This window comes from Phytophthora sojae, assembly GCF_000149755.1.
Source record: "Phytophthora sojae unplaced genomic scaffold PHYSOscaffold_6, whole genome shotgun sequence".
Classification (NCBI taxonomy): Eukaryota; Oomycota; class Peronosporomycetes; order Peronosporales; family Peronosporaceae; genus Phytophthora; species Phytophthora sojae.
Genome location: NW_009258120.1, coordinates 3179188 through 3204753, shown reverse-complemented (window position 1 = coordinate 3204753; position 25566 = coordinate 3179188). Strand labels below are relative to the sequence as shown.

General features: G+C 54.1%; 4 protein-coding genes across 4 annotated transcripts; 1 reads left to right on the top strand and 3 right to left on the bottom strand.

Annotated features, from left to right (window-relative positions):
* Positions 1–1006: 1006 nt before the first annotated feature.
* Positions 1007–1192, bottom strand: PHYSODRAFT_414941 (hypothetical protein; the record flags this gene model as incomplete). The annotated part of the gene is made up of 1 exon (XM_009533020.1): positions 1007–1192. A coding segment is annotated over one exon (186 nt), but the record flags the coding sequence as incomplete, so codon positions are not given.
* A 3227-nt stretch (positions 1193–4419) lies between these two features.
* On the bottom strand, positions 4420–5990 carry PHYSODRAFT_335595 (hypothetical protein; the record flags this gene model as incomplete). Its single annotated transcript, XM_009533019.1, has 3 exons — positions 4420–4821; positions 4888–5277; positions 5358–5990. The coding sequence occupies 3 exons, from the start codon at positions 5988–5990 to the stop codon at positions 4420–4422; spliced, it is 1425 nt and encodes a 474-aa protein (XP_009531314.1).
* Positions 5991–7767: 1777 nt separating this feature from the next.
* PHYSODRAFT_303263 (hypothetical protein) lies at positions 7768–8082 on the bottom strand (the record flags this gene model as incomplete). The annotated part of the gene is made up of 1 exon (XM_009533018.1): positions 7768–8082. One exon carries the CDS (start codon positions 8080–8082, stop codon positions 7768–7770), a length of 315 nt encoding a protein of 104 aa, XP_009531313.1.
* A 12587-nt stretch (positions 8083–20669) lies between these two features.
* PHYSODRAFT_286706 (hypothetical protein) lies at positions 20670–25522 on the top strand. Its single transcript, XM_009533017.1, has one exon. It carries the CDS (start codon positions 21964–21966, stop codon positions 23977–23979), a length of 2016 nt encoding a protein of 671 aa, XP_009531312.1. The 5' UTR covers positions 20670–21963; the 3' UTR covers positions 23980–25522.
* Positions 25523–25566: the final 44 nt, after the last annotated feature.

The window sequence follows — 25566 nt, the reverse complement described above, 5'->3', positions numbered from 1 at the left end:
AGAAGTGCACAGGAATGTGTGCGATCTTCCCTACGAATCTGCGCGAGGCGGGACTCGACTCTGGGTTACGACCTGAGAACTGAGGCACTTCTCAGATTCCCCGTTGCTTTCCCAGAATAACGACTCCCAACGTTCGTGTCCTCAGACTTACTTCCCACAAAAGCCCAAGAACAGCCTCTGTGCGAGGCGTTTCAAGACTCCAAACCCAAGAACACTTGGTTTCACTATGGCATCTTCCAAGATCCGAGGTGTACCCAACAACTCCGAGAAGGTATCCAGTCTGGCGACCCTTCAAGGTCAGACCAACACTCCGCCGAAAGATCGCAGTCTCCGAGGAGTCGCTTAGGAAAGATTTCGTCTGCATGTGACCTTTAACCAAACAGAGTTCGTTTTGCTTCGAAGGGCACAAGTGCTTCTTTCACAGCCTGGAAGGCCGTTCTCCACGACAAAATTCAAAGTACTTTAGGTAAGTGATCCACTGCTTCGGCCTGGAGGTGATCATATCTATTCCATATCTGTATATTTGGCGGATTGCAGACCGTCTTTGTTGTATATTTGCGGTCTATTGGGCCTGTGTCGAACTGAAGAAGTTGGCGACAGGGTAGATCGTTTCCTCTCTCCGAGAGGTGGTGCGCGTCCCCAAGATTGATCAAGTGTCTTGGATTTGGACCAGTTGACTTGTATTTTGGCCTTAGCCTTGGGCCTAGAGAAAGAAGAGAGGGCAAAGAAGTATTTGTGTGATTGTATAACGTGTATAACTCTATTCGGGTTGGATTGTTCCAGCGTTAGCCCGGCGTAGCTGTCTGATTCACGGGGTCGATACTAACCTCCTGGTGAAAAGAACCGCTACCCAAGGGATACACATCGTGTGCCTGACCAACAGCGTGTACTGGACAACACACACCCTGTGCCAGCCGAGACGGATCCAAAGCTGTAGTAGCCTGAGGTCTGTCAAGGAGGGCCTATAACTGTTTTCTGGGAGAAAACCCCGCATCGCCTCGTCACAATCGGTAAGTCTAGCAACTTTTAAGGTAATACTCTGCGCAGCAACATACTTCAGAAGCTTGTCTGTAACCTCGAAGTTACTGTCAGCATAGGACGTAAGATGAGAGGCGTGTACATCTTCTCCATTACTGATGACGAGGTGTCGCACGCGAAACGAGTGCGAGTCGTTGCGGGAGACAACGTACGGGCTACCCATATCACCTGTTATGGAGGCGCTCATCGACACGTGATCGCAGCACGTAGCACGTAATCACCCTGATAAAAAGTGACCAGTTGGCCACCCCTGGTCCTTCTTTTGTTTAGCGGCGCGATCTTCCCATGCTTGTAAATAATAGCTCGATGTATACCGTCAATACTTGGTCGTTAGTGGTTGCTCGACGCGCTGATTTTGACGCTTCATGTGGTTCCTGGCCAAGTAAGTGAAGTTGATACGTTGACGACGGGCAGGGTAAACCAACCAAACTTGAATCGGGGCTCTATTGGCAATAAAGGCCACCGGTGCGTAGTTCATGTTGGTGTTAACCAATGGTACCAAGTACATCCAATCTTCGTACGAGATAAGACACCCCGATAATAGTGCGCACTTTCAGCATCTGTCGGTTTGGACGATCCATCGAGCCGTCCACTAACGGTCCAGTCAAAGCTATCAGTCACTTTATCCGGAACATTCTCGTGACACGAATCATAGAACTTAAGAGCGCGTAGCTCGTAGGGCTTAAGTCGCTTCTTCTTGCCAGCCCCCTTCTTGCGAAATGCGTCTCCAAGAGCTTCCACAACAGAAGGATTGTCAAGCAAATACCAGAGCGCCTTCATCCAGCCCATCAACCTCCCCTTCGCTACATCAAGCCGCTTTGCAGCCACCTTCACGGTCCATTTAGAGTTATCTCTCGACTCCTTGAGCTTGCTGGCCTTCGTGGCAGTAGGCACTTGCTTAAGGCCCCGTCTCTCCTTCCCCATTGTGCGCGAGGATGGTGTCTTTTTCTAATGAGGGGAGTCAAAGTGAACGGTGTAGATTTCGTGTTTTTTTACAATCGGTTGACCAAAATATTAAGCCAGTGAGCCTATAAAGTACGATTGTTGACTTTATCTGCAAGTAGATCGACTTAATCTGCACGAAGGTCGACTTAATCTACCCGAAGGCCGACTTAATCTGCAAGGAGGTCGAGGTATACTGCAAGGAGGTCGAGTTATACTGCAAATAGGGTTTGTTATACTACAATACGACGTGTATACGTATCTGTGCTACAATGAGTGAGGAGCTGTTACTTGCTTTGTGAACTCTGAACGACACTTCATACGATCTTTCCGAATCGATCGAGAGATTCTCCCGTCTATTTGCGCTTTTTCTCCGGCTCCCCAGTGGCTGCCCCTTCAGTTATCTGATGTATTGCCACGAATGCCTGGGTCGCACCGTAAAATACCTTACGATGTGAGAAGAACCGCTTCTCTGTCCGATCTTTTCGCTACTTCTTCTAAATCGTTGCTCAGCCTCACAGACAGAGATTTGACCAGCTGTTCTACGAGTATATTCAGTCCAGACTTCGTCCACTGTCTGCGGCGAGCGATTTAAATGCAAGCCAGATCTTGTTGAACACTCACCGACTGTCTGGGACCCAATGTCCCACGAGCGTCGACAACACCACGTCGCTGGGGAGCATCAACGTCATCTGCTAATGCGATTACGCGTTTCTTGTTCGCGAAAAGAATCCTTGTTCTCTCAGCTGCCGTACTTCACTATCGAGACTATCAATTTTCACGTGAAGTGCCTGGAATCCATCTTTCATTGTTGATGCAAATAACGGAATTACAGCTTCGATACGTGTGTGTTGAGACTGCGTAGTCGATTGCAAAGCTATCGTGCCCTCTGTTTCAAACTTCCCGTTCTCTTCTGTACTAAAAAGCGGGTCTCTCCACAGGCGATGCTCGAGGAACTTTCGACGTAGTAGTACCGAGTCTTTGGAGAAAAACAACTCTTAACATGTGTAGCAACCCTATAAATCTGCCTGCCGCTACCTCTTGGTTTCCCGTTTTCAGAAGGACGTCTTCAGCGGAGTCTAAATCAGGGAAAACCACTTTCTGGAGATCTGGTGATGGTGTGATTGTGGCCCGATTGATCCAACAGCAGCCCTCTTTTGTAGGGAAACCAGCCAAAGCACGCATACCTTTTCGAGGAAGTGTAGCCAGGTGGCATGCCTCTATTCGTTCTCAATTCTATCTACCAGCCCGTCTAATCTGGGTTTGATCCGCACCTTGTAGTTCAGCCAACTTAGCGCCAGAAACGCGGTTGGCGTGTATCCAAACCGATGAATCGATACCACAGGCTATGAGCGCACTCGTCACGCGCTCTAGTTGCGTGTTGTAGGCAATATCACGTGTTGCACATTAACCTTTCAGCAAATGGATGTTACACCAAGGCGTTCAGTTCGTAAAGCTAGTAGAGGGCTCCAACTACACATGCTACCGCCAAAACAGGTACACTGCCACAGCATTTAACGGGCACAACATCACATCTTTGCATCGCATCGCAGCTTCATATTCTACCCGCCCGACTTGATTTGATTTGCCTTTTCTCATAATAACCACGAGAGGGCTGCATACTTGAGGGCCTTCGTCGGTTAACTGTAGTGACAGAATATCCGGAAACTGAATAAATTCTCGCGATTCTCCACGAACTAGAAGAGCGTGTCCAATTAAAAAGTCCACTCGACCTCGTAAAGCAACCCCTGTAGGCTGATTGAGCCAGAATTGGCTTAGCGCTCGCATATCTTTCAGGTTGTAGCCGTCCAACATTGTTCCTAAATCGCGGTCAGCGTATATATCCATGTTCACTTCAGCATGTCCATTAAGCCTTTTAGGGCTTTGCCACGCGTGTGGGAGTGCTGATGCATACCAATAGACTTTTGAAACGGATGTAAATCGATTATAGCCTTGCCATAAGCGTCCACGGCTTCATACCCTAGCCGAACGGCGCTTCCGTCAGCGTTTTTCATTCGCTGGTTTCCTCGGGGTACCACAAAATTATCGATATAGTCTACTAGCTTCGACTCGTACACCAGTGACCCATCAAAGAAGTTCCTGTCAGTGCACCACCTGCTCAAGTTGTCCTGCTTGTTCTTGTACTGCTTTGTCGAATTGTGTGGTCTTGTGCTAGCGCGTCGGGTCATCACGTTTACCACAGCTTGCTGCAGCTCGTTGGCATTGGCCTCATCAGCCGGTAGGGCTCCCGACATGGGCACAGCGTCCGTGAAGGCGATACCAAAATGCTGTATGGTTGAACGCAGTGCTCGGACATTACAATAAAGTAATGGATGCCCAAAGTCCTACAACAATATTAAATAAATGGTGAAAGCGCATAGCAATAATAAAGAACTGCTCAATAGGTATTTTATTGAGCTAAAGCTGCCATTACCGCAACTAATCATCAGCATCAGCAACTTCAATGCCCATTAGAGTGTGGGCATCCCAGTACTTACGGTTTGCACGCAAAAACTCGATCATCTCAAAGTTGATAGGGAGGAGAGACGAGCGCTGCGGCGTCATCACAAGTTTGCACTGCGAGAAGAGTCTCTCGCAGCGGTTACTGGTCGGTGGAATTGCCCTGACGAGAGGGCTGTAGCGTGGCCCAGCTTCCGCAGGGACATCGTCGGAGCGCAGCAGCGCGGTTGCGAAGTCTTCGGGACCGCTGCGTGCTTGGGTCCGCGTGCGCGCGCGCTGCTGCGTGCTGGCGGCGGGTACGTTCGCCGCAGAGCTGAGCTCAAACGGAGCCACCGCGTCCAGTTCTTCTGGCGTCAGCTCGGCTTCGCACTTCCCAGCAATCTAGTGTAACATACAGCAATATTAGTATTAAGCGCAACATTAGCAAAACACCCGCAACATGATTACCTTTACGACAGCTCTCTCAAACACCGGAGAGTGAATGATGCTGGCATCCGGTGACAGGTACGAACTTGTAATGGGGAACATCTCCGCCATCTTGTCGAAGAGGACGCGCACGGCGCTCATGCTGAGGGTGTCTTCCTGGAGCTTCTTGCATACGCTATTGAACGTCTTGAGTGTCTCCGTCAGCGCGACAATCCGGCGATGCGCAGCTGACTTTGGCACCAGGTCGTACATGGCGTCCACGCGCTTGATCTCATCGCGGATGAGCACGTACCGTTCCAGCATCGTGAACGTCGAGCTCCACCGCGTTGCGTTCGCCCTCAGCGGCGCCAGACCCGTGTGTCGTCTAAGCTCGGCGCGGTTCTTGGGGTGCGCAGCGCCGCCATCAGCTCGCTCACCGCTCCAACCAGGTCGTCGTGCTCGGCAAAAAACTTTTTTGTCGCCAGATTGAAGCGATGGGAAGCACAACCCACCAATGGAACGCCGAGAAGCGTAGCCGTTCGCTGATTGGTGGCGCAGTTGTCGCCACACAGAAACTTCAGCGCCTCCACTGATAGGCCAAAACTACCCAAAATGTTCCGAGTGAAAGCACAGTATGACTCTGCCGTTTGGTCGGCCTCGTCGAGAGGGGCTACAGCCAACACCACGTAGTGCACCTCGCCGTTAAGCCAAAAGACGGCGATAACAGCGACGTAATGCTCTCCAAAGCACGTCCACCCGTGGAACATGACGCCAAAGTCGGGCGGCATCACCGAAGCGATGGCCTTCTCGACAGCCTTGGTCGTGGCAGCGAGGTACTTTCTCAGCGTCTTGGAGGAGATGGGCTTGAGACGCGACATCGAACGCGTGAGCGGGTGGTCCACCTCAGACAGCGGCATGTTGCGGTCAACCACCCACTCCAGCCAGTGGTACACGTTCGCGACTTTGTCGCTCACGAAGCCGTAGGAGTGTAGGTTCCCGGTCATGGAGCTGGCCTGGGCGAGATAATCAGCCTCGTAGCCGGGGTGCTTGTCTTTCAAGTGGCTGACGAGATTGCCGTAGCCACGCGAAACATTCTGGCGGCGTACCGCGCCACAGTACTTGCACTTGAAGTAGAAGTCAGGCATGGAGGAGAAGAAAGCGCGGCAGACGTCGGAGTTCTTGGGCTTGGCTTCAAACGGAGAGGGGAAGGGGGGGCTGGGGAGGATGTCTTCAGTTGTTGAATGAGCAGAATAAAGCTGTAGTCGACGGGAGACGCTTCTAGAATCACTGGACAAGATGGGCCCCAGAAAAACACTAGATCTCACTATTACTATTAATAAAAACAAGATGTTTGTGCACAATGCGTTCAAAACATGAAGAACTAACTATGCCATACAAAAAATAAATGACGCTCAGTATCATTAATACAGGGTACTTTAATATAGCAATAATAAATAAATGAGGTAAGAAAATATCATTACTATTTGTTATAATATATTTTTTCCAGGCACTGGTTGAACGAGAAGAGGGGGAGGCCTTTCTACCAGGCGACCGGCTCTCCCGCTAGTATGCGTTTTTGTTAAATATTAATTATTGCAGGACCGACCTGGGGGGAGATACGTTTCAGATTCGTCGCGTTTACGCTCGGGTTTTGGCGATGGGGTCGCCAGACGCGGTCCAGACCTGCTGGTAGATACTATACCGGACGTCTGTACTAGATTTCATATCCGATAAGACGTAAGCAGGAGGCAGACCAGGATGGCCATCACTTTGCATCAGCGCAAAGCATAAGATAAACCTCATGTTCACAATTGGCTCGCCAGAATGGTCGCTGATTTGGATAAACGCCAAAGCGGTCCCAGATTTGGCTAAGGGCCAGGGTGGTCCTTGATTGGCTAATCGTCAAAGTGGTCACTCATTTTGCTTTCAAAGTGGTCACCGATTTGGCTAAGCGGCAAAGTGGACAAGGTCCAAGCTGAGAGATAAGCGGCCATCATATAGCAAAGGCAACTAACTATAAAATAGAAGTCAATGTTCACAAAAACTCAGACTTGTATTAACGTAAATTCCCGAATAATACCCCTTACCCGTATAGTACCCTCTAAAACGTAACCCAATGTGTATCCCAGGGTTACAATGATACTTACATACAAAGATCAAGTATATCTTTATAAATTTATTGTCGAAAGCATGTTTATGTATGAAATACTGTGTAATATCCATAATTTAGCATACTTCTCCGGTCCGCTAAAGAATTAACAGTCCTCTGATCAGACTATATCTTGCGTTCTACTACTCCAAGAGAGCTGTAGCTACCCTTAAATTTAAGCTCTGGATCCGGTGTATCACGTAGTATTTTTGATAAATCCATTTTCCCGCCCTTTAAGGTAGTTATCGGGCCGTTTAAACAATCAGTTTCCACAGGTCTGAGGTTTAAATTCGCTGCGCCATCAAAAATGATCAGATTAGAACTTGGAAATACACATGAGAAAGCGGAAAGAGAGCTTATTCCTGTGATATAATGTCGTAAAAAGTTCAATATTCCAAGGCCAGAAACAGAGCCAATCGTGTTTGAGGTTTTTTGCATACAAATCACTGATGTTAGAGTTTTGTCCAATGAAGTGTGGTACATAGAGGCATAGCTGGGTACTTCGACCAATCATACATCGAGATGGTTTGAGGTTTTTTGTGAAAAAAACCTAACTGTTAATTCTTTTCCGGACCGGAGAAGTATTTCTTTTGAAAATAGGGGGGGGGTACTAATAAATAGTACCCGGGGTATTATTCGGAAATTTCCGTTATTACTTAATAATACTCAAAGTCGCTGTCTTGGTTGTTGCTGCTGCTACTTTCACCGTCGGGCTCAGCGAGTTCCTCCACCAGATTCGGCAGCTCCAAGTCTTCCAAGTAAGATTCTTCATATTAAAGAAGATGAACACCAGCTTCGCGACACTTGCCTCTTTGTGGCGGTTGCGCAATTGCGAGTGGACGAGCTTGTGCACCGAAACGTTGCGTGAACACAGTGGTTGCGATCTTTTGTAGGAGAGGAAAGCCGTGGGTGCCGCACCAAACCTCGCGGGCCCCGATCCATTTGTCCTGTACCAGCTTAATCTGGCACGTAGGTTGTTGTGTGGCAGCTTGAAACTTAATCAACTCGATCATGGTCGCGTCCTCCAAGTCCGAGCCGTTCCACTTGGCGTTGAACTCCTCGGCACTCTCGCGGGTCCCGTGGTCCATGGTGTTTCCCACATATCGGGGGCCTTAAGATACGACACACCGTGAGCGTCACGGCAGACGAAGTTGAAGCGTTCCCGAAGAAAGGCCGTGATAACTCCGAACTCCGAGATGGACTTCAGTATCTCCTTGAGCGTTTGCGGTAAGTCGAGGAACATCTTGTAAACGTCGGAGATGGGGCGAGTGTTTCTCTCGAACACCTTCTGGAAACGGGAAAGAACACCGAGGAGATTGGTCCCTTTGAGCAGTTGCGCTACAAAGTCCTTCGCTCGTACGACGTCGAATCCCATTATTCTCTTCGCCTTCTGCTCCTTCGTCATCGCCTTAAGGAAGTCCCGGTCACTCACAAAGGCGTGCAGAATCAACTCAGACTCCAACACCGAGACGAAACACTTCTCGAGATTGTCCCCCAACGCGTATCCGCAGGCAGCTTTTGCCTTTAAGCTGCTGTAGGCGGGGTAGCTCCGTGCATAGCAGCTCGTTCTTCTTGAAGAACCGGACGAGCTTGCGACAGTCTTCCTGGAGCGTCTTGAGCCGTGGCAATCTCGCGACAAGATCCTTGACGATCAAGTGGATGATATGTGAAATACAGCCGTGGAAGAACATGTGTGGGTAGTCCTTCTGCAATAATATGCCAAAACCAGCTGGTTCGTGGCCGTGTTGTCCGTAACGACAGCCGCAACGGCTGCATACATCGTAGCTTCAACGAATCGCTTGATGTCAGCTGCGAGAACGCTGGCGCTGTTGCGAGATCGAACCCGTGTATACGGTCTCCAGAAGGTAGGCTCCCTCCCCACATACCAATATGTAGTTGATGACGCTCTTTCCGTTGATGTCGGTTCACGCATCGGTTGCCAGCGTACACTTCTTGCCCTGGACATGGCGGACGATCACCAACTTTAACTCCCCATACAAACCATCCAGGAGTGTTGTCGCAAGCTCTCGGACTGTTTTAAGGACGGCACCCAGATTCAGGATCATCAACGCCTGAGTTAACGTTTCGTGGTTGGCTTGTTGAAGGCCATCCCGGTGGAGTAGAACCACAACGCGAATTGACGTTGTAGCGACATTAGCTTCGAAGGGACGAGGGCCAGCTGGAAACATTCGGTGATGGGCCTTGTCACAGGAGGCTTGGCACACTTTCTCTTGAAGCGATCGCAAACAGGCTCGACATGCGTCGCTTCCAGCGGGTGGATGATCTTCCCGCATTTTTTGAAGAACATGACATCGACGGCGACAGCGGCATCATCCCAGACGGGATCCTCGCGCCTTCCACGTTTAGCAGGACTCGGGGTTGCCTGAGGCAGCGACGTAAGCCGCCGCCGCCCCCAATCTGACGGTGCAGATGCGGCGGAAGAGATGCCAGTGCCGTCGGCGCCATCGGGATCTTGAGGCAGCAGGGATGCGGTCGGGCCATCTTGAGGGAGAGAACCACTTGGTGGGGAGGGGTAGGAAACCAGGTCGATCTGCGAAGCGAAGCTCATGACGAACGGAGGAAGGGTGGGGTGGGGGGGGGGCGAGGTCGCGGGAGAGGTGCTTGTAAGTGTTCAAATTGAAAACTGAGTGGTCGGACACCATACTAAGTTTGATATGCTAACAGCGTGGCTTTAGTCCCGGCAAAGCATGTGAGAGAAAGATGCGGGCTCAACGGAACCGCAGTTTAGACTCTTAGCATTTTAGTATGCTCAGAATCTCTACAACGCTCTTTACTAGCTCGGCTGCATACCGTTCTCGGCTGTGGCGGGACATTAGAGTGATGACGTCATAAGAGCCTCAAAACCCCATCACCCAAACCCACCCATCCACATATGTTGCCAAACCCACCCCCTCAGATCTGAGGACCAAGATTTTGCCGAGCCCTGATTAACGTGTTAAAATGTGTTAACAAAGGGTTCGTAATATAGCTGAAGGTTTACTAACCACCCGGGTAGGTTGGGGATGTTAGTGATTTTGCGCAAGGGAGTTTCAGGCTATAGCTCGCAAACTAAAGAATGGATCGTCTCCAGATAGCCTACGTCTTCGATTTAGATGAAGGTTCCACGTTAGTGCTACTTGTGCAATCTTAAACTTATTGGCGCAGGATTCGGTTCAGGAGGGACCTACCGGGAAACCGTCAGCAGAGTCTCGAACCTCTTGTTAACATGAACAGTTCATGATTCAACGTGATTGGTCGAAAATATGTCATCAAGTGGCTACCTAACCTGATAAATTGGCTAAAATAATAATCGATCAAGTTGTTGAATCCTCCGATGATAATCATTTGCGGGAGGGAAAACTGTAGTATACCGTACAGAATGTATACCATTTCAGCGTGAAATTTGTGAAAATGCTGATATATGGATATCACACGACATTTATTGTGATCACCACGCATTTTGCCTATTTCCAATGCTAAATCGACCGAGATTAGGAGATTTATGCTCTATATACCCCGAATAATTATATGTATACCTCCTTACTCCTTATTACCCCGAGCAGGTTAGGTTCTCACATCAACCAGCTGGGGGTATTTAGCTGCGCCACACGCATGCAGGGTGGGCTAAAGCTGGTGATTGGTTGTTTAGTCGAGCGCTTGGCGATATATAAACAAATCGAACAAAATGCCCACACTACCGTGTGCGTTCCAAGGGATTTATATATATATATATATCGACCACGATTTGGTGAGCTCAAATCCCTTGAGAACGGGTAATATCCGGGCGGCCAAAATGCGTGGTGAGCACAATACTTATTATACCATAATAACTGTACATAAAACTACTTGCATAAATTTTGAAATTGCCGTACTTCACAGAAAACAAGATCAGCAGTTAGATTACCATTTTAAGACCTTGGGTAATTCTTTTAAAATTGAAGCGTAGTTTTAGCCAATCCAACCGCCTATTACTGCCCACTTCTAACAAAAAGAAGATTGATATTTTGACAAAACATTACGAATAACATCGAATTTTAAATATTTGAAGGTTAGATCAATGCAACTGAATACATAGTATATTCTACCAAATAGAGTATCTTGTAGTATTTAAAGGTATTTCAATAGTATACATGTACTGTATACTATTTGGAATTACCCGTTAGCCGACCTTTGACACGTGAACATGCTGTATTAAAGGTGTACTGATACCCAAATTAACCATAATTATTGCCTCGTTTCATTGGATTGGCTTAAACCCAGAGCAGCGTGGTGGTGTGAATACTTATTTGGGGCTATTCTTGCCCGCATGTGCCCAACAATGCGCAGCTATTGTAGTAGAACTACTGTGGTTTACTGCAACGGCTTACATGTGTACGCACGTGTAGGAGGAAGCCTAACTTAATTTGGCTAAGAGAATGCTGTTCTCAGCCAATAGAAATTCAAAGTGTACGCACTATCCGTTGTGGTGGTCGTAAATATATGTAGTCGTTGATGTTTCGTACACCAAGCTCGAGGAAGTATCCAAGCCTCTACCAGATATCGTAACTGTTAGACGTACAAGTAGTTGTAGCCACTTGTGGGTGCAACCCTGTTACAGCTATAACTTTTCCCACATGATTGCCTCTTGTGCCGAGATCAGGGTAAGGTCCTACATACAACTTACAAGATGTTGGCATACCAGATCTTCGACTTGCGAAAATAGTAAGACGTTGGCGCTTAGCCGGCGCTGCTTCGCCTGATCGTGGAAGGTGATCTGGTGCGTTGGGGGGTGAGCGGAGTTTCCGGCGAGCAAGTAAGCCATGGACGCCTCGTGGTTGGTCTGGTCAGCTCGCAGCAGCAACAACGGGTCGTCGTCAGTGCACTTGAAGCCGCTGCGTTTCATGTTGATAAGCGTCCGGCTCACACCGCTCAAGACGTGAAATAGACATCTTACAGGGCGTGCTCCTTCCGGCGCGGACAGCCTCATTGAGAACGACTCACAGGTGCTGATGCTAGTATCTGTCTCCCTGAGTCTTTCGTGCCCTCTCTTGTTCGTGGAGGCGACTGTGTGGGCTTTAGTATAGTCACCTTGTAGTTTGTATTGGGGCAAGTTTATATCTGCCAGTGATATAACCTACTCGTTTGTAGCATACCGTTCCCAACTGGTGAACAACTCTTCACCTGGATAGTAATATCTTGAAGCACTTCCTCTGTGCAAGGTGCTGTGTGACCCCGTCACACTTGATAGCACTTGTAATCAATCTTACGCCCTCGGGTAGATTGGTCTACCTAAATCCTCGGTGGCTCACGTGAGCTACGATGGACTTTAAAAACGATGGCTGGCTTGCAGGGGCACCATGTAACGAATACACTTGATTGCACCCCGTTATAGTACTCGACGATTCAGATATCTTAATGTTTGTATGTTCAGCTAATATATTTTTGGTGCGGTTTTGTTTTGGTCATGTTTACTTGACAACTAATCTATATTTACGATTCTAAGCTAATATTCTTTAATTTTTTTATTTGGTTTGCTTAAACACGGTTGGGAAAATTGACGGGAAAACATAAATATTTTAGCGCGATAAAATTTTGAGTTTTTATGAATTTTATTTCTGTAGCCATGTCGAACTTGATATGACGTTTCTATTGAGTGTTGAGTATCAAATCGGTTTAAATAGGTAAACGGACGTGTTTTGAAAAATAGAAATTGATATTATTTGCCAACATTGGGAATTCTCTGAAAGCATCTCTACCGGTCAACAATTTGTTTGGCAATTTTGTTAAAATGAAAATACCAGAAAAAGTTCAATGAGTTCAACACCGTGTCAACAAATTCTTACCAACTTGAAAAAAACTCTGACATAATTGCTGGAGTTTTTGATGGAGTCAAAGCGCCAAAGGAGATCATTTGAGACGGTTTCAAACGAAATGATGTTTAGGCACCATTTAGAGTTCTCGAGATAATCAATCATTTTTCGGAAATAACCGGACACCAACATTTCGAAAGTTAAAAGCACACGTAAAAAGCGTAAAAACACTCTTATTCGATTGCTTTTAGCGCGAGCTTTCCGATAATATACGATACGTTAAAATTGAAAAAATATTGAGGTCACACACCCCAAAAAAAATCGGGAATTTAGGGGGTCCGAAAATGGAGATAATTTTTCTAGACCAATGTCACTCCGCCAGTTCTTAACCTTTTGGAGCGTTCAATAGCACAAGGCACGCCGCTTTCGATTGATGCGGTTAAATCGCGATTCGTACTTAGGTTCGTAAGCATCTTTTCGTTTGAAACCGTCTCATTTTTGATTTGCCAACACACTAACAAGCATTAGTCTGGGCGAAGGCGCTGAGCGCCACGTTCGCGCAATAGCACCCTCGTAATGTAAGTTCTGTACAGTAGCGCTACTTGGTCTTAACACCTCCCCTACACTATGATCTGCATGAAGAACGCAGTTCACCACAGTTTAGCCTATGGAGCTCAAAATCGCTTGTTGTGTGTGGCCGGGGGCCCGAGGGGCACTTTGGTGGAGCTTTTGTTGTTAAAACCGGAGGCTTTGCCGCCTGATTTACCAAAAACAAAAGCAACAACACCGGTCAAGATGCTCTAAAAAACATAAAACTATTTTCTTGGGAATTTTAGGCTTTTAGCTACAGATACCGGTAGTGTGCCGTGCGCTACCCACCGGCACTCGAGTCGTAGCAAAGGGTCACCTTTTGTACTGCAGTGCCGGCACGCCGGATATTGTCAATGCCCCAAACGTAGAGGTGGGGAACCACCCACCCGCTTTCCGCGATCTAAAGCGTTGAATCGAACGAGTGGATATTGGCGCGCTTCCTCGAAGCTAAGACTGCGCGATTCGCGGGACGAGATTGGGACGAGTTCGGTTATTGCCAGGACCTCCGGCACCCTGGCAGATTGTTAGAGATGCAGTCCGATACATTTGCCTTTCAACTATATGTATCCCGCGACCCGCGCCACACAACATCCCAGCGGGACAAGAGGGGATGTCGTCCCTAAAGTGTCCCGCTTCGACCCGCAACAAAGAGCTCTTGGTCCCATCCCGCATCCCGCGAGATACAAGACTGGGCCTAAGGCCCTTGTTCAGGTGCTTGAACCAGGGCCTAAGGGGCGTTCTTAAGTTCCCGGTCCCCAGTCCCGGGACGAAATAGAGCGATTTGATTGGCTTTCAGAAAGCGGGCTAGGTTTATTTCCGAGCTCGTTTTGTCCCGGTCTCGCATCATTTTCGCGTGGTCGTGGGACTTTCGCCCTAGCTACTTCATTTCTTCACTAATGCGCGCCAAGTGTGCACCACTTTGTTACGTTTCGAAAGGGCTATCTGACCATGTTCTTCTTTCACCGTAGTTCGCGGTAGTTCCCGAGAGTTAGGGCTTAAAAATGCTTACAATTATCAGGTTTGACGGACGAGGGTATCGTCCCGTTCGTCCTGGTCCCAGCTCCCGGGAACTTAAGAACGCGCCTAAGTGGCATCGCGCAAATCGTCGGGGCTCGCCTCGACGCGGCGACCGCCGTCGCCGCAAAGCTGCGACGGGCAGCAGAGGGAGCGTCATAAGTCTGCGAGAGGAAGCCCCAGCTGCCGTCCGCGAGACAACGACTGTCGTCCCCGGCAAACGCAGGCGATGTCTGCATGCCCGGCTTCTTGGCGGCGCTTGATTCACATGTATCGCCGCGCCTCGGGCGTTGGTGGTACAACATATCAAAAACAAAGTACAATAGGTAATGTGGGCGAACCTTGGCCATTGTGGATACAGTACGATGTGCAGGTTGAAGCCACCAGCTCCGTCTCTGCATGGACGCTTGACTGGGTTTTGTATGCTCGAAAAATACAGAACCGTCAGCAAAATGCGATTCAGAAAATAGAGCCGATCCAAAACTTTGGCTCAGAAAGTTTGGCTCGAAGCCAAGCTTCGGCGTTCGGCGATCACCAACCAACAATGCACTCGCCCAGCGATATCCGGCCGATGGACTCTGATTTCGTGGCACAAGGGGACTCGCTCGCACCCACACGGGCGGAGCCTATCGCCGGCAACGCTCCGGCCCGAGATCGGGCCGGCTAGCGTGAGTCAGCGTGTGCAACCGCGGGGGCAAGTGTCGGTGGGTGGCTGCGAGCCACATTGCGCATGTACAGTAGCGTACACTGCACTGGCGAAAAATGCCAAGTCGACGAAAACTTGCCAACCATTTCGCTGTTGCAGCCGCGGGCTCCGAGCTCTCTGCAGCGCTGGCAATTGCACCGCATCGAGACCCAGCCCACGGCATGCGCATGGCATGCATGCGTATTACCAAGCTTCCAGCGAGGTGCCTTCATGCTGTGTGGCGATTGTGGAGCACCCTCGCCGATTGACCGATCGCCATTATAGGCGCGCCTTCGAGCGTGCGTGCGTTGGGACAGCCTCTGCAAACCTGCAAACGAGGCCAACGAAAAATCGGCAGCATCCATTGTGCGTCCAGCCGACAGATGGACTCGCTTCAACGTGCGCTGGCCAGATGGCGCCAAGCCACAGATCGCGAGCAGCATTGCACACAGGTGATAGATAGACATCTCTCGCTGGCGGCGGCGAAAGCGGCGTCGCCGAAGGCAAACCGCGAGGCAACCATGAACTAACAGTAAGCTTTCGGCTCCATCGAAAGCCCATGGCGCGCTTCCAGCGATGACGGCCAACCCCCTAGGACGCTTCCCCGATTTTTCTCCTATTCGTCAGACGAGCCAAAATTTACCGTACCACTTACCATTTACACAGTAACACATAGCTTGCATTGCAGATAGGATATTGTTTCATACAGGTTCACAGCATTCCGAATCATCTTGGTGCACGATCGATAAAGACAGGTATTCATTCCCACGTCCGAGCTCGCACGAATCCAAAAGATACCGTGATGACACGCGCGAGCCGGACGCTGAACTCCTTCAGGCGCAACCGCTCGGACAACAACTGATTTGCCACAACGACGGAGGCATTACCCTCGGGTGCGCTTGTCCTCCATTGGCATTCCCCAACTGGCCTTCTACTCCAGAGGACGAGGACGGACTAGCTACACTAGCTGCAGTAGCTATGAAACTCAGCTCCGCGTTGGCGGCATTGGGGGCGGCGCTGCTGGCCGCGCCCTCCGCGGCGCAGACCACCACCACCACGACGGACGTGTACTACCCGACCGTGCTCAGCGCGGCCGGCAACGTGACCGGCCTGCCCGGCGGCAACGCGTTCTGCGACTCGTCCGCGCGCGTGCGCAAGCCCTGGGGCGCGCTTTCGAGCGACGAGCAGGCGCTGTACCTGGAGGCCACGGAGCTCGCCATCGCCGACGGCACCGTGGCCGAGTTCTCGGCCATCGCGGCCGACACGTTGGGCCAGGCGCAGGGCGAGTACTCGTGCGCCTTCTTCAGCTGGCACCGCCGCCTGCTGCTCGCCTACGAGTCGTACCTGCGCGACCTGGACGAGCGCTTCGCGTGCCTCACGCTGCCCTACTACGACGTGCACACGGCCTACGTGCAGGCCGCGAGCGGCCAGTGCAGCAACATGTTCGAGTGCAGCGGCATCTTCGGCGCCATCGGCGGCGCGCCCAACTCGACGGACGAGGAGGCCACGCTCACGTTCGACGGCGTGGACGTCACGGGCTACGCCGTGAGCGGCGCGCCCTACGAGAAGTCGTGCGACGACGACGAGACCTGCGGCTACATCGTGCGCGACGACCTGGCCAGCAAGCCCGTGCCCAGCGCGGCCAGCTTCGGCACGTTCCAGAGCGTCGTGGCCTCGTCGGGCGACTACGCGTCCTTCCTCGAGGGCATCCAGTACGGCGTGCACAACGAGGTGCTGGACGCCGTGGGCGGCGCCTTCTCCACGGCCGCGGCCGCGCGCGACGTGCTGTACTACTCGTGGTACTCGGCCGTCGACATGTACCTGCACGTGTACCACCTGTGCCGCATCGGCGTGCCGCTCACGTACGAGCAGGTCGTCGAGTCCCTTGAGGCCTACGCCAACGCCACGCAGACCTGCGGCGGCGTGGACGGCGTGGACGCCGAGTCGGCGCTCATCATGCGCATCTCGGTGGACGGCGAGCTCGTGGACGCGTCGCAGCACCCGACGCTGGGCCAGTACTTCGGCTACGTGGGCAGCGACAACTGGAACTACGCCGACATCCAGCAGCTCGGGGACTACTCGTACACGTACCAGCTCCCGGAGGTGCTGCGCCAGCAGATCCTGAGCAACAACGACATGTGCACGGGCTTCAACCGCGCGTTCGCCGCCTCGTACACGACGCTCAACGCCGCGGCCGTCAAGAGCACGACGACCACCAAGACGACCACCAAGACCACGACCACCAAGACCACCAAGATCGTCAACGGCAAGAAGGTGACGACCACCAAGGTGACCAAGGTCGTCACCCGGTCCAACAGCACGTCGTCGTCCTCGGGCAAGTCCACGGTCACCAGCGGCCAGATCGTGAGCAGCTACCCGTACACGTACCTGGGCAACTTCAGCAACGACAACGTGGCCTACGGCGAGGGCACCATCGTCACCAACGGCTACACGGGCTACACGCCGTACTACAGCAACGGCGCCATCACGACCAAGCACAACGGCATCGTGAGCGCCAACTACTCGGTCAGCTCGAGCTCGAGCTCGGCCATCACATCGTCGACGTCGGCCCTCATGGACGCCACGTACTCCAACACGTCCAACGTGGTCATGAACGTGACGGTGGGCGCGAGCTCCGTGGCCCGCAACGTCACGGCGTCTGTGGCCACGTCGGGCGCCTACTGGGCCTGGCTGCAGACGGCCTACAACGGCCTGTTCACGCGCTTCGAGGGCAACATGGACCTGGTGGCCACGCACCTCAAGCTGCTCGAGTGCTACACGTTCGACAGCGTCTACGGCCTGTCCAACTTCTCGACCACCTTCGTGACGGACAAGAACCTGATCACGGGCCGCGTCGAGTGTGGCCAGCGCCTGGACCTGGTGCGCTCGGGCCTGCTCCAGATGGCCGTGCGCTCCACGTCGTACTCGGCCCAGAGCCTCAAGTTCGCCAGCTCCACGGTGATCAAGACAATCCGCACGTCCTACAAGCGCGTGACCACCCGCAAGGTGACGTACATCCGCAAGTCGTACACCCAGAAGGTGCAGAGCTCGCTCGACTCGACGCAGGAGGCGTTGGGCAACATCACCGTCACGTCCACGAGCGGCTCGGGCAATGACGAGACGTCCACGACCGTGGTGGACACCGGCTACCTCACGTCCAACACGACGAGCACGACGCAGCAGAGCGCCAAGAACTCGACGGCTGTTACGACCACGAGCAGCACGACGACCGTGACGACCACGGCCAACAACGTGTCCGAGACCCTGTCGGAGGCGTCCTCCGGATCCACGGAGCTGGACGTGTCGGGCTCGAGCTCCACCACGGGTTCGAAGGCTACCACGAGCGAGACGGGCAGCTCCACCTCGTCCGAGGAGGGCTCTACGACGACGACGACCACGGGTTCGAACGGCGAGACCATCACGACAACGACCACTGGATCGGGCGGTACCATCAAGACGACCACCACGGGCTCCGGCGGCTCCATCAAGACCACCACGACGGCTTCGGGTGCTACGACGACCACGGTCACGACTGGCTCTGGAGCTTCGACGACGACGACGGGCAAGACCACCACTACGACGTCAGGCTCTACCACAAAGACTACGGGCTCGACGACTACGACTGGCTCGACCCCTTCGACTGGTTCGACGACTACGACTGGATCGACCACTTCGACGGGCTCTACCACTACTTCTGGCACGACCAACTCTGGTACGACCTCGACCAACTCTGGTACCTCGACCACGAACTCGGGTACGACCTCGACTTCGACCACCACCGGCGGCACTACCAGCTCCGGCACCACTTCGTCCACTACGAGCGGAAACACCAGCTCGGGTACGACCTCGACCAACTCTGGTACGACCTCGACTTCGACTACCACGGGCGGAACCACGAGCTCCGGTACGACTTCGTCCACCACGAACTCGGGCACGTCCACCTCAACGACGACCGGCGGCAGCTCGACGACTACCACGGGCCAGACGACGACGGCCACGGGCTCGAACGGTGAGACGATCACGACTACCACGACGGGCTCGAACGGCGAGACGATCACGACTACCACGACGGGCTCGAACGGCGAGACGATCACGACGACGACTGGCTCGAGCGGTGAGAAGACCACTACCACGACGACGGGTTCGGGTGGCTCTGTTCAGGTCACGGAGACCGGATCGGGCGGCTCCATTGAGACCACGACGACGGGCTCGGGAGCCACGACGACGACGGTCACCACGGGCTCGGGTGCCTCGACTACGACGACGGGCACTAGCACGTCCACCTCGACGAACTCTGGCAACCCCACGACTCAGACCACGACGTCGGGCTCCTCGAACAAGGGCTCGTCCACCTCGACCTCGACCGGAACGAAGACCCCGGGAGCTACGCCTGCTGTGACCACGCCTGGCGCGACCCCCGCGGCCACGACTCCGGGAGCTACGCCCGCTGCCACTACCCCGGCTCCGGAAGCGACGCCCACTGCTACGAAGACCAGCACCACTGCCAAGCCGAGTGCTACCCCGGCTGCGACGACGCCCAGCGCCACCCCTGCCGCTACGACGAAGCAGTCGGAGACGTGCATCGACGTGTCGGTGGAGGGAGACGCGACGTACTGCATTGAGGGACCCATCTGCAGCGGATCTGGCGACCTGCCTGCCGGCAAGCTGTGCCCCGTGAAGGGCGACGTTGCCGTTCAGGACTGCCACGAAAACTTGTCGAGCTACACGAACTCGAGCTCGTGTGTGGCCCCTCAGGACGCGGTGTGCATGAAGATCAAGACTGGCGCCTGGGGATGCGTCTTCGAGGAGACTGCCACCCCGGCCCCGACCAAGACTACGGAGGAGGAGACGGAAGCGCCCACGCCTGCCCCGACCAAGACCGACAAGTCGACGCCTGCCCCGACGACCACGGAGAAGGAGAAGTCCTCCCCCGCGCCGACGACGGCCGAGACGAAGACGAACGCGCCCACCCCGGCCCCGACGACTACGACGGACAAGGCTACGCCTGCCCCGACCAAGAAGGAGGAATTGACCCCTGCCCCGACCGCGACGGACAAGGCTACGCCGGCTCCGACTACAAAGGAGTCGACCCCTGCCCCGACCACGAAGGAATCGACCCCGGCTCCGACTACGCCGTGCCCGGAGAAGACCCCCGAGGCAACCAAGACGTCGACTCCTGCTCCGACGACTGCCGGTCCGTCTACCGAGGCCCCCACGCCGTGCCCCACGACTGAGGTGCCGACGACCGAGGTGCCTTCCACGGAGGCCCCCACGCCGTGCCCCACGACCGAGGTGCCGTCCACTGAGGTGCCCTCGACGGAAGCTCCCACGCCGTGCCCCACGACCGAGGTGCCTTCCACGGAGGCCCCCACGCCGTGCCCCACGACCGAGGTGCCGTCCACTGAGGTGCCGTCCACTGAGGTGCCGTCCACTGAGGTGCCCTCGACGGAAGCTCCCACGCCGTGCCCCACGACCGAGGTGCCGTCCACTGAGGTGCCGTCGACTGAGGCTCCCACGCCGTACCCCACGACTGAGGTCCCTGCCACAGATGCCCCTACGCCGTGCCCTACGACGGAAGTCCCCGCTACCACGGTGCCGACCAAGACGGGAACCCCCAAGACTGAGACCCCGACGAAGACTGGCACCAAGACTGGCACGAAGACCGAGACGACCACGTCTTCGAACCACGATGATGACTACACGTTCGAACAGCAGACGCAGCAGACCCAACAGAGTGCTTCGTCGTCGATCAAGACGTTCAGCACTTCGTACGCTGCCACGACCACTGCCTCGGACGACTCGACCGACTCGACTAGCGGCGTGGGTGCTGGCGGTGTGCCGGCCATCGTCGCCGCCGTGTGCGCTGTTGTTGCTCTGGCTGGCTTCACTGCCTACCGCATCCGCAAGCGCTCGAGCGACGCGGAGCTCACGTCACCCAGCGGATACTACAGCCAGCCGGCGACGCCCGTCACGCACTCCATCAAGCTGTAAGCAGTCCACAACACGCTTTTGTGCATGTGTCAAGATGATGGCGACTCTGTAGTGAAGGCGGCATCTCTCGATGAAGGAGAGCTGCCCTCGTACTGTGTATAACTTGTATATAATTCAGTTCAATAGAGCCACGGCCATCCTTGCAAACCAGCCTTCCCTACGTGTACCTTCCGGCAGGCTGCCAGCGGCAGCATTGGCCCTCAAACCTTCATCAACACTTTCATGTTGAAGTGAAAACGACTCACCACCACTAAAACGACTTGTAGCAGATGGAATCGGGTAAGGATGAAGGAGTGATCCTTTGGCCAAGGCAGCGTCTTGTGACTAACTCACACTTGGTGTGGCGAGTTGTAGGCCGTCATAGCTAACGCTCTCCATCCAAGAGAAATGAGCTGGCGGACCGGAGGAACACCACAACCAAGTATGCCACCACCATTCGAACCCGCTCAATCGACTTCACTGAACTTCAGCTCGAGGCGTACGGTTCACGAACTTTTATTGAGCTACAATCAACCTGACAGGCAAGCCGATGCCTCCATGCTCGTTACCACTGGGTCACCGCTCCGACTGGAAGCTTCGCGACGCAAAACCATTTCAGGTTACTCGCGCTCGCTGTCCGGAGGAATCTCGGTGCACCTATTACTGCGACTTGTTTCGACGGCGCCATACGCGTTGAAGGACTTGGCGAGTTCATCCTGCTCCACCAAAACCGTGTCGTCGTTGCAGCTCAAGTGTGGGGGGTGCATCGCTGCTCTTTTGTCTCTAGGCCAAGTTCAACATCTTCAACGCAGCACTTTGGCGACGCAACATCTTGGTGAGCTCGATGTTCATTTTCCAACTCTCACCGTCGGTGGCAGTCCCCCCACTCTCCAAGCCCGGGTGCTTCCTGTTGAGTCGCAATGCGAATCGGTTCCATTCTCCGATCCGTCACTCTGCTGCTTGTCGCGACGCTATGCAGCACCAGCATTGAAGCTTCCCAAGCTGGTGGCAACGAAGCTTGTGGTCAGGGCCAACGGGTCCGCAAGGCTTGGTCGAGTATGACGAGCAGTGAGAAGAGCCTGTACCTCGAGGCTATGGACGTCGCCATCAAGAACGGCGCGATCAAGGAGTTCGCCGCCATCCACGTCGAACCGAACGGTGAGTTCCAGGCCCACCGCTCGTGCGCCTTCTTCTCGTGGCACCGCCGCCTTTTGCTCGCACTGGAGAGCTACCTGCGTGACCAAGACTCGAAATTCGCTTGCGTGACACTGCCGTATTACGACGTCCAGACGGCGTACGTCCGCCAGGCTGCGGGTCAGTGCAACAACTTGTACCAGTGTTCGAGTATCCTGCAAGAAATCGGCGGCAACAAAGCTCAGAACAAGGAGGTTTGGATTACGCAGAACGGTCAGAGTGCTGTCGGGTTCCCCGTCACCGGGGCCCCATTGAACGCCGAGTGCGATGACAACAACGTCTGCGGCTACACCGTCCGCAGCGATATGACCACGAAACCCGTGCCTTCAGGTGCCGGGTTTACCTCGTTCCTGAGCGTCGTGACCAGCTCCGACGACTACGCCGACTTCCTCGAGGGAATTCAATTCGGAGTCCACAACGAAGTGCACAACGCTGTCGGGGGCACCATGGCCACCTTTGCCTCGCCCCGTGACACCTTCTTCTACTCGTGGCACGCTGCTGTCGACATGTACCTGCACGTGTATCACCTGTGCAACTTCGGGGTGCCTCTGACTGAAGAGGAATTGCTGACGGCTACCATGGCGTTCACCAAGGCGACGGACACGTGCGACGGCGTGTCGGGCATCGGCCCCAACGCCAAAATCGTGCAGAACGTGGTCGTGAACGGCAAAACCATCGACATCGCCGATCACCCGACGCTCGGCAAGTACTTCAGCCACGTCGGCAGCGAGATGTGGAACTACGGAGACGTGACGCAACTCGGGGACTACTCGTACTCGTACGATCTCCCCGACATCGTGACGCAGCAACTCCTGAGCAACAGCCAGATCTGCTCCGCGTACAACCCCTCAACGCCTTCGTTCAGTTCCAGCGGCTCCGAATCGGGCTCCAGTGCCTCTGATTCGGGCGCTATCGCCTCCGAATCGGGCTCCAGTGCCTCCGATTCGGGCTCCAGTGGCTCTGAGTCGAGCGCCAGTGGAAGTGGATCGTTCCGAGGCTCGTACTCCGATAGCTCGTACTCCAGTGGCTCATACTCCGATAACTCGAGCAGTGATGGTGGAGCTTACGTCGATTCGCCTGACGATGCCGGCTACGGCTACTTCAACAAGACGGAGATCCCCACTCACTCGGGCATCTACGTCGCCGACAACTCTACCGACAGCTCCACGGACAGTTCGACGTATGCGCCGCCTTCCGACGCCAACTCGGGAGACTACTGGCAGTGGACTCAGGTCACGTACGACGGACTGTACGCCCGCTTCGACGGCAACATGGACCTCGTCATCCAGCAGATGCACTACGCCGAGTGCGAGGCGTTCAACAAGGCCCACGGCATCGAGGACTTCTCGGACGACTTCGTGCAGAACTTCCACCTGACGTCTTCTCGCCCCATTTGCGGCAAGAAGGTGGACGAGATCGAGACCGGCGACGTGGTCGTTGCGTGCACGACCGACGAATTCAAGCCCGAAGCTGTCGAGTTTGCGGACGACGACGTCATCCAAGAGATCAAGCGCGACTACGTGCCCACCACCTCCACGGAGCAGTACATGGACTCGGACTACTACGCCGACGCCCAGACGAAGGCGCAGCAGACCCCCGTTGGAGGCTACTCGACCACTCCAACTGCAACCCCCGCTGCGACCCAAAGCCAATACACAGCAGCTCCGACCAAGACTGTTGACTACAGCACTCCGACTCCGGCCCCAACGACCGACGACTTCGAACACAAGCACTGCGAGTAAATGGCCCGTCAATCTGCTTAGACCAAGCAGGTGTAGATGTTGCACTTACATGTAGATAGCTGTCTCTGATAAAAGCAAAATATATAGTCGTCAAAAGAAGCGTGCTTCATCAATGTTGAGGCGTGCGAACTTGCGGCTTACAACCTTTGGGCGTGGACTTGACCTGTCAGCTCAGCACAACACCGCCGCAGCTCCATCGATCCTCCGCCAAACTGTGTCCTTCGGACGCAGACGACGTTGGCACAGCGGTGCGTAAGCTTCGTCAAAAACGCCTCGCCCCAAGCGCTGATGAGCAAAAGGAGCTGGCCGAAGCTGCGAGAAGTGAAGCGAACGATCGTGTCGTGGCGTTCTTCAGAAGCCTTCAGCTTGTGCTGAAGTTCGAAGGTATTGACGACACGATCGCTAAAATACAGTTGCTTGAACAGCGCCATCACCGTGGCGTAGCGGGCACTTGCCGCTCGCGTGGATTGCTTGGCATTTGCGAGCTGTCGAAAGCAAAAGTGGCAGTTGGTACTACCGGTACAGCTTTTCCATCTCAGTGGCCGACGTGATCGCCCAAACCGCTGGACAGATTTCCGAGTTACGCACCAGAGCCCTTTTGTACAAGAAGATTTCCCCCATCTTGGTCACGCCCATTCAACTGCCACAACGCAAATTTGACTATGCCCCAACTGCAACAACCCGGACTATAATTTTTGTATGTACCCTAATCAACCATACAATTCCCCAGTCAACTCTCCCGTCTCCTCACCACCAGTGCACAATTTAGATAAAGTAGGATCATCAACATGAGGTCGCAGCTCGTCCGCCGCGCTCTCCGCGCCGCAGCATCTGCAGCTTCACCGCCTGCGCGCGCCCCGCGCGTCTTCGCGCCTCGCTCCATCCTCCACCAACGCACGCAGCTCATCGCCCGCCCGCTGCAGATCTCGAGCGCGCGCCACTTCTCGCAGACTCCCAATGACAACGAAGGCGGAGAGACTGAGACCGAGTCCGACTCGGAGACTATTGCCGACGCTGAGGCGCCCCAGTACTTGGGCGTGGTGTACGACGCCTCCAAGGTGAAGAAGTACAGCGCCGAGCTGGAGCTCGAGGGCCACGTGATCAGCGGCGGCGACTACTGGACGGCGCTGGACGCAGCCAAGGCCTACGACGAGCTCGTGACGCTCTACTGCGACCTGGACGCGCCCCGCAACTTCCCCGAGGGCGACGAGACGGACGCCCAGCTGGAACAGTCCCCGGAGGACGTGGAGTGGCAGGCCCCCGAGGCCGGCAACCGCCACGCCGACATCATCCCGCCCATTGCGCAGACCTACTTGACCATCGACGAGGTCAAGGAGGCGCTGGAGCGCGAGAAGGCCATCGACGTGTACACGGTGGACCTGGCCGGCAAGAGCAGTCTGGCCGACTTTATGGTGTTCGCCACCGGCCGGTCCCAGGCCCACATGCGCCGCATGGCCGACCTGCTCATCAAGTCCATGAAGGCCCGAGAGATCGTGGACGACTTTGACTACGCCGTGGAGGGCCGCGACTGCGACGACTGGATGATCGCGGACTGCAACAACATCGTGGTGCATTTGATGCGCGCCG

Excerpts from the sequence above, each read along its gene's own strand:
- PHYSODRAFT_286706 (XM_009533017.1), top strand. The coding sequence starts at position 21,964 with ATGCGAATCGGTTCCATTCTCCGATCCGTCACTCTGCTGCTTGTCGCG.